The 8,601-nt window shown below is 36.3% G+C and overlaps 1 protein-coding gene across 1 annotated transcript; it reads right to left on the bottom strand.

Annotated features, from left to right (window-relative positions):
* Window positions 1–258: 258 nt before the first annotated feature.
* LOC127877408 (methyltransferase-like protein 27) lies at window positions 259–7,825 on the bottom strand. Its single transcript, XM_052423255.1, has 6 exons — window positions 7,804–7,825; window positions 4,719–4,840; window positions 4,375–4,503; window positions 3,530–3,665; window positions 2,050–2,142; window positions 259–809 (listed from the first exon to the last, which is right to left on the bottom strand). The coding sequence occupies exons 2-6, from the start codon at window positions 4,821–4,823 to the stop codon at window positions 577–579; spliced, it is 696 nt and encodes a 231-aa protein (XP_052279215.1). The 5' UTR covers window positions 4,824–4,840; window positions 7,804–7,825; the 3' UTR covers window positions 259–576.
* Window positions 7,826–8,601: the final 776 nt, after the last annotated feature.

Below are 8,601 nucleotides of genomic sequence, written 5' to 3'. Positions count from 1 at the left end.
CCCTGCGACGCTGGTAACATACCATGTGTTGTTATAAATGACAACAAAATTCACTTCACGTGTTTTACCCATCTCAGTATCCACCTTCAGTATGTCTTCACTCAAAGTGTCTACTATGAATTAAAATTTCTCATTAATTATGTATCAAGGTGTATACATGCACATACAATGAAGATGTTGTGGATACTTCAATTTATTCCTGGTTTATTCCTTTTTTATTTACACGAACTTACTCGAAGAAAGCTCAACAACAATGAATTGACCCTTGTCCGTTTTTATTGAAAATCTATATTGTCTGTACAATGGAATAGTAAACACAAAGCACATTAGCATCTTATGTGTAAATTATTGTGCAAAATAAGTTGTTATACAAATATATACTTAGAAAAGAGTGAAACGCATCCACCAATGTGTTGTACGAAGATTTTAGTTACCTTAACACTTATTTACTAACAGCTTAACACAACGTAAGAATGAATAATGTTAATGTATCTAAACATAAATTAAAAGAGCATTTGTACACACAAAGAAATTGACACTAGTCGTCCATAGTCATTACGATGATTTGTTCTCCTCTTAAGCCCGTTCTGTTCCGTTGGCGGCATTAGTAACCGCATGTTCGCCGCGTTTGATCCTCAACTTGAAAATGACGCCGTCCTTGTTAAAAGAGTAGTTGGCCACTTCGCGTCTCTCGAGAAGCTCCCATTTGTGCTCGTGCTCCAGGCGGGAAATCATGGGCTCCAGCTTGCTCGCGTATTCCTCGACGTCTTTCATGTATTCCTTGCGCATCACGAAAATTATCAGACCACCTTTAGAGTTAAAGAATACACTGACATTGGAAACAATTTTGTTTAATGGAACCGTACAGCATAATCTTACTAGCATGTTCGTTCAATATAATGATATGGTATTGTGCTTATATCAATGTCATTGCCAGTTCAATGAGACCCACTCTCCGTTTACCCATTCTGAACGTTTTCATGTAATTTTTATATAGAGAGGTCAAAATTCTCGTTGTTTGTCTATGCGGATTTTGACATATGTCGACGTTGAATTTATGTTCCATAAGTAAAATATCCCTTGAAAAGTCGTCGATAGCGTTCATTTATGTTAAATGAAGAAAACCCATCAGGCTCAAACTTTGTTTTCTTTAAAATATTAAAAGTATATTATAAGTTTACCTAATCAATCTTTAATATGGTTTGCATGCAACGGTGAATTTCGATCTTGTCGTATCAAACAATGTGAGACGGGCAAGATGTTCACATTATGAAAAAGATACTCAGTTTCAAACCAACTGTCCAACTGTTACCAATGTGTATCATGTAATATAATAAATAAATGTATATAACTTGTATGATTATTATACACAAAGTATGTTAAGAAAACAGCCAAAGGGATAGAGTACAGTACGACGAGTTACGTCTTCAAACAATTATGAAGGAGCCTTGAGTGGTTGATTCATATTTGTTTTTACAGACTTAGTCGGTCAACAGCCTAAGAAATAAATTGGATTCTCTGTGGTGATTTCTGTTTACTTATATCGATTGGTAGAATGATACCTTAAGATATATTTGCTGGTTCATATATAACATCCGGTGTTCCTACATAAATGTTAAAACATATCATTTCGTCTGCGATTTTGTAAAAAGATCCTTACTGAAATAAATGTATTGGAAGCAAAAACTGTATCGTCTAAATGACCCACGACCCGGCGTAATTTCTGAAAACTTCTCATCTAAACGTTTTCATCGTTAGTGTTTGTTAAGTGACAACAATGGTTTTATCATCAAAAAGGATTGCGGTGACTTTATTGGTTGCTTTCATTCGATTGCCGTTGTCTCAATGTGATTATAAATGTCATCAACTGAATACGGTTGGGTACAGTGATCCCAAAGGCAAAATCAAAGCAATTCTCTTGAAGGTAAGAACCTGATCAGCTATCATATCCCCTACACCTTATAAGGTTTGGACTTTTTGACTTCTCGAGAAGACAACAATTAATTGGTTAGGTTCTATGGAAACAAAGACATCAAGCAGTTCTTGTACCGGACTTGACGATTCGGGCCATTTCCTTCAGCCCGCTGCAGGGTATATGGCCCTCACCAAAGCCGCCCGAGCAGACTGCGCAGTCGTAAGTACCTGAAATGCAAGTGCTGCTTAATGTGTAATATATTAAAACGATGGCCAAACATAATCTCACTCCGACAGCAACAAAGGTTACCGGATTCACACTTTTTTCCATAAATAAGAACGTACAGAAAACTAAGCATGTGGGCAATTTTGCGAACACCAATAATAAAGACAGAAAGGCAGCATCAATGAACTATAAATGGTATTACATATTGACTTCATGCAGAAAATGGCAATTGTGCTATGTTTCATGTACACCTGATCAAAGTGTTTTATTGCAATGATTCATTAAAATACATCCTCATCTGAAGACCACTTCCATAGCTGCACGGACAGTTGAAGATCATTGCTAAATGTTAGATGTGAGGTGTTATAAGACATCCATTTTAACTGATCCTTTGCTTATGCCTCAGTCACAAATAATCCGGTCGCCGGCCGATGTGTCCGATCTCCAGGCATAGGGAAGACTGGACACGTCGGAACCGTCCGCCGTCCGACGAGTGACAAAGTTTAAAACCTCAGTCACAAATAGACACAGATCACCGTCCGATCAACGGCCGACGTTTTTTTCCTCTCATCGGGCTGGCGCCGGCCGATGATCGCATGCACATCGGGTCATTTTGTAGCATCGGGCGGCGTCCGGATTAATTTTTTATATCACAGTTTGTTTTACCCGACATCGGGCCCGGGAAGGAATCGAGTTGAGATCAAAAAAAGATCGGAAGATCAACGAACGGTTTTCGCCCGGCGTGCGCCCGACATCGGATTCATTGTACGTGTATCATAACGTGCATCGTCCGGCGTCAGTCGTGCATCGTGCGGAGGCCCTCCGGCAATCAGACGGTCGCCGGCCGATGTATATGCCTCTGGGAAATACCTTTACTTTTGCTGATACACGTTCAATGAATCCGATGTCGGGCGATCGCCGGGCGATATCCGTGCGTTGATCGTCCGATCTTGTTTCGATCTCAACTCGATTCCTTCCCGGGCCCGACGTCGGGTTAAATTTTAAGTGAGACTTAAAATTAATATGGACGCCGCCCGATGCTACAAATTGGCCCGGTTTCCGTGCGATCATCGGCCGGTCGCCAGCCCGATGAGCGAAAAAATACGTCGGCCGCTGATCGGACGGTGATCGGTGTCTGTTTGTGATTGAGGTATTAATATTACTATTTTGATTGATAAAGATCACAATGAAAATTTAAAACCTTTAACAACCATAACAACTACTAACTGACATATGCCTATAAGTGTCGGCACGTATTTTGCCTCTATTAAAACTTATTAGTAATGGCGTGTATGCTCTACTATAAATCTAGTTGAAACAATTTCAGGTTATTTATATTATATCGTAAAATGACAGTATCAAAAACAGTAATTAATCAAAACGTATTACCTTCTGCAATTGGGAGTGGTTTTTCGCAGACGAACTCTTTGTACAAGTTTGTATAGATGTGGCTCGTCTGGCACTGTTTCAGCATTCCCTCCGCAGGATCAACGCCGTCAATATATTTAAATCCATACTTAGAAAGCTGAAACGGAATTGATTCTTACTAAATTGTTTAACGTGTAATAATACATGCAAGTATTAAGCCACAAAGCACCTCTTTATATAAGAAATATTGACTACAGTAACAGCTAAATTTTTGACTCAATTTTGATAAAACTTTGGTGTTATGTCAAATTTTCGTTGTAAGTGTTCAGCAAGCAAAAATGATTGACACGTTAAGGATCTGTGTTTCTGATAAGTCTTATTAAGAAAAGAAAATCACAAATCAATAGGTAGATAAGACAAGTTTACAAGGGATATACAAGGGATTTCTTATCAAGTAATATTGTGTATTTAGCTTGAGAATAAAAAGATTAATTACACAAATGGTTGAGTGTAGTCTTGAAATAGCATTGTTTACTCGGTTAACTATACTAAGTCGTTATCATAATGGGTTTCAATGTTGAGAATGATATTTCTGTATCTGCCTAACATTTTTATTTTACTTTCTTTCACTAGTTCCATCTCCAAAGATTGGTATATATATAGTTGACAGATAAAAAGCTGTACTCACTTATTGTTTATACGGAATGTGAATCACTTTGTTCCAAGTTGCAAACTTTATAATTAAAAGAATTTATCAGAACAAAACGTCTTGCATATTAAGTTGAAAAGTTGTGTTAACTAGGCCGTCAAATGTATGTAGCAGTTATGCCGTGTGTCAATTGTTAGATGCCTGCTTCCGATATTACCTCTATTCCTACGCGACCAGTTCCACATGCGATGTCTATTAAGCGAACCTTTTCGCGATTCTCTTCAAAGCCTTTGGCAGCTTCTTTCGCCACGATCGAAGGTCCCATGTAAACGCTGGGGTCTAGGTCCTAAGGAAATTTTTGAATGAGAGACAACTATTTTACTTAAATCGGCTGGAATTTCGGGAGTCATCAATCTGTGCTGCAAGTGCATATCGAATGTGACTTAATCTCAACAAAGTTACAAATGTGCACGTGTTTGTGCTAATATTTAAAACGCATAAGTAAGGTTATATATGTATTTTGATTACACATATAGAAGATAAAAAAAACTGCGACCTTACTAAATCGTACTGTTGATTTTCGGCCCAAGTAGTGTAGTATTCCGCGACCTCCTCTGGTGCCATTCCCTTCCGGTGTGCTTTGCAGTTCGCTGTGTATTTCTCCATGACTTGGGGGTTTTCCTCTATGAAAATATAACGCTTAATTTCACGGTTTATAATTGTCACTTTTCTTTGAGCAATAATGTATACATTAAGTGAAATGTGTGAATTGACATTTACACATCCATATCCGCGTGCAATTAATGAATATCAATTAATAAAATAACCTGTTTCATGGAAGCTCATGTCGTAGTTTTCAAATAAAGCTTCCTTTTGCACATTTAATGAAATACTTTGATTCGTTGAATAAACGATTGTGCAGAAGATACGCAACCTTATCAGGGATTTAAATACACAAGTATGCAGCTCTACGTCTCGACAAGAGCAATAAGTGACTCGCCATATGCAGTTACTTATGTTTACTGTGAGAATGCACTGACATTTAGTGCATATGAAGAATGTTGGTGCTTTTTTCTTATTTTTATAACGTCATTTAGTATTGTTGGTTTCAATGTTTGTTTGATGCACATCTTTAGTATTTGGCTTAGATGTCGATATTGAATTGCAAATGCGTTATTGTGAATGATTTACTGTTTCAATTGATATGCTCTGATTTTTTAAATAAATTTACCCAAACCCGTTACGACCCACGAAACAACAAACCACTTATTCAACTAAGAACTGATATTTAAGCAATATGAATGTGTTCGAAACCATCTGTTTGAAAATACACGGCCGTTAATCGCGGGCGCATCCCATTTTTAAGATGCAATTATAAACGAGCGAATGCTTTTTCCGAGGGGACGTTAACGACCGCTGAAGCATTTTAAAGATTCACGGAGCAATCGACAGGGTGAGTTGATTGTATATGTTTTTTAAACATATGGCGGATTAGTTTTAAAGTCGGACAATGTAGTTCGATTCAGCGAGGATTAGTTCACACATAAATGTACAGACGTATAAACCCAACACAATAGAAAACTTGAGGACCTTTATAAGTTGTGACATGGTGGAGCTTTTACAAGCAAATCGATGTGTTTTGCATGTGTTGATCAAATTTCAAATCCTGTGAAATCGCTTACCACATTATAAACCTTTTTTAAAATACGGTGACCCCGTGTTTATCCAGAAACGTCCTATCCGGCAGAAATTTCCGGATTATCGAACCAGAGTTTCAAGAGTTAAATATTTACCTTATGACATAAACCTTATGTTTATGTACATTTACATACTTATTTCGCACCAAGAATGATACTTTCATGTTACGCAGACATTTATTTAGTTTACAAAATCAAATGTTGTTAAACAATGTAAATACAAAAACGCATAACCGAAGTTAAGTACATGTACACACATGACGTAAAGCTTTGATAGCTCAAGTATTGAATCGATATTTCGTTGCCGTATACACTTTCCATGAGGACTGCGTGTATCTCGTGTGATCCTGCCGCAGTGAAAAGACCTTGCCATGGGTGGCACACCAGCTGTAAGCTGGTGACGTCACAGAGTTACAAATCAATGGTGTTGACTGCTAATGAAAATAAAACATAAAACTGCGATACTGTTTTAATATCGTTATTTTTAACTCATCTCATACAACAGAATGTTGAAATAATTAAAATAGCGACACGTAACGTTCGATGCGTTTAAAATGGATTTCTTAAATAATCCAAGCACAATCCTGTATACAATTTGCCCAAATCTCAAAGGTATTGGCGTCTTGCCTATCTAATAGATAATTTTGCATTCGTCCAAAATAAATAAATAAGGAGGTGACTCTAAGATTAGGAGATGGCGAGAATGCCCATTTTAATCTTTAATAAAATGTTATATTTATGTAACGATTTCTACGTTTGTTTCCAAGGGTAATATTTTAAAGTTTACTACTTAAATTGTCTAATCTTTAATGTTAGTGACGTATATAGAAAAACAATATTTTTATAATATTATTTAGTCTTTAAAATAAATGAGCTATAAAAATGTGATTTGCTTCGCGAGTTTATCATTGACATCTTTACATGTTGTAAATTAACACCTCAAAAATGTAATAAAACTGGTTTTATTAACTAAATTTGAGGATAATTATATTGTGTATAAACTTACTTTTACGATTGTACTCGTTTAGCAGACTGCTTATGAAGTTAATAAACCCTAAAGCGGTTCACAAATAGTTCACGAATGATGCGAACTCCCATTAATTAACTGGAACACTTTAATGTGTTCAATGTTTCATGTCCTTATCTTACACAGAAAAACGTTTACATCGATCAACGAATTATAAGAAAACTTCTTGTTCTTATAAAATATAGGTCTAAACGTACGCGACTCTAAATAAAGATTTGACAATTTAACCCATTTATGCCTAGTGGACTTTCCAATCCTTCTAAATTGGATCAATTTATTTATAAAATAAGGAATGTCTAGCATATTTATTTCTATATTTAGAATATGTCTTACAGAAATTCCTTTAAGCAAACTGCGCAGACCCAGTTGAGACGCCACATCATGCGGCGTCTCATCTGGGTCTACGCTGTTTGCAATGGCCTTTTTTCTAGACGCTATGCATAAATGTGTTAAGTATTCAACTTACAAGTATAAGTCCTGAAAACATAATACGTGGAAATATTAACATAAATATGTTATTTAACAAAAGTTTAAAATGTGCACTGGCGCCATCTCCTGTTCTTAGCGGTACCTCATTAGCATTGTCTCTATATATTTTGAAAGAATCTAAATTATCTATTAGATCGGCAAGAAACAAATCTTAATGTACATAAGGCAACGTGTATATGTTAAAAGCAATCATTTGATATAGTTAGAGATTAAATAGGGTGAACATGTGTTGGTCTGGTAGGTAAAAACCATCGATTTGCTTTTAAAAACTCAACAATGACAAAATGTATAAAGGTCCTTACATTTTCAAAAGGGTTGTGATTGTATGTTTCTGTACATATGTGGATGAATGAATATTTGCTGAATCGCAGTTCATTTCCCGATTTTTAAACTTTTGAACAATATGTTGCAAAAGAACACTCAGCCTACTCACCCTGTATATAGTTCCGTGAATTGAAATATTTCAGACCCTTAGCGCCACCTCGGAAGAAGCATTAGTTCGATTATAAATTCATCCGAATAAGATGGTGGCGCCCGTGATTAACGGATGTGAATTATCACGTGTCCTTTTAAAACTTTTTATTTAAAGGAGATAACCTTACAATTAGAACAAACAAGGTCTAAATGTCGAATGATAAATCGCGTTGTCAAAACGTTTCACTAAATAACTGACTACATCCTACGATATTTGATGTTATCGAGCGTCCTTTTTCCGTAACTGTTATTCGTCTTTCCACTCTTACTCTCTACATCCTCTACCTTATAGAATACTTGATATTGACACTTGGCATACTTGCGTTATACATGTTCATATATCATGGAATGCGTGTTATCATTTCATATACGACGAGCCATTCAGTCATTTATGTGTTTGTGTTAAACTTTTACCTAATGGGTAACGATATTGCTGCATTTCGAATGACTGTGGGGTTATTTAATTCAAGTAAATATTGTTGTCGTAAATAAGTCGTTTACATGTGGAGTGCATCAAACGAATTTTTATTATTTCTTCTCACCCTTTTCGGGCTATCGCGCGCTTTACTCTCATGTTGCATTATTCGACCGTTTGTCTTTGAAATGAATCTGTTATTAATTGACGCTTTACGCTTTCTTTTACTTTTATCAGGGGATATCGAGTTAAATCCAGGACCGGATTACAAGGCACTCAGTGTATTGCATTTGAATTTGCGGTCAATACGTAACAAACTTGATTATGTAGCTAGTAATCTGT

Source organism: Dreissena polymorpha, chromosome 4, assembly GCF_020536995.1.
Source record: "Dreissena polymorpha isolate Duluth1 chromosome 4, UMN_Dpol_1.0, whole genome shotgun sequence".
Classification (NCBI taxonomy): domain Eukaryota; kingdom Metazoa; phylum Mollusca; class Bivalvia; order Myida; family Dreissenidae; genus Dreissena; species Dreissena polymorpha.
This window is presented reverse-complemented; position numbering and strand designations above follow the sequence as displayed.

Excerpts from the sequence above, each read along its gene's own strand:
- LOC127877408 (XM_052423255.1), bottom strand. The coding sequence starts at position 4,823 with ATGGAGAAATACACAGCGAACTGCAAAGCACACCGGAAGGGAATGGCA. Across the intron at positions 3,666-4,374 it reads CTGGTCGCGTAGGAATAGAG|CTTTCTAAGTATGGATTTAA; the intron begins GTAATATCGGAA and ends ATTCCGTTTCAG. Across the intron at positions 810-2,049 it reads GGCCCGAATCGTCAAGTCCG|GTGGTCTGATAATTTTCGTG; the intron begins GTACAAGAACTG and ends TTAACTCTAAAG.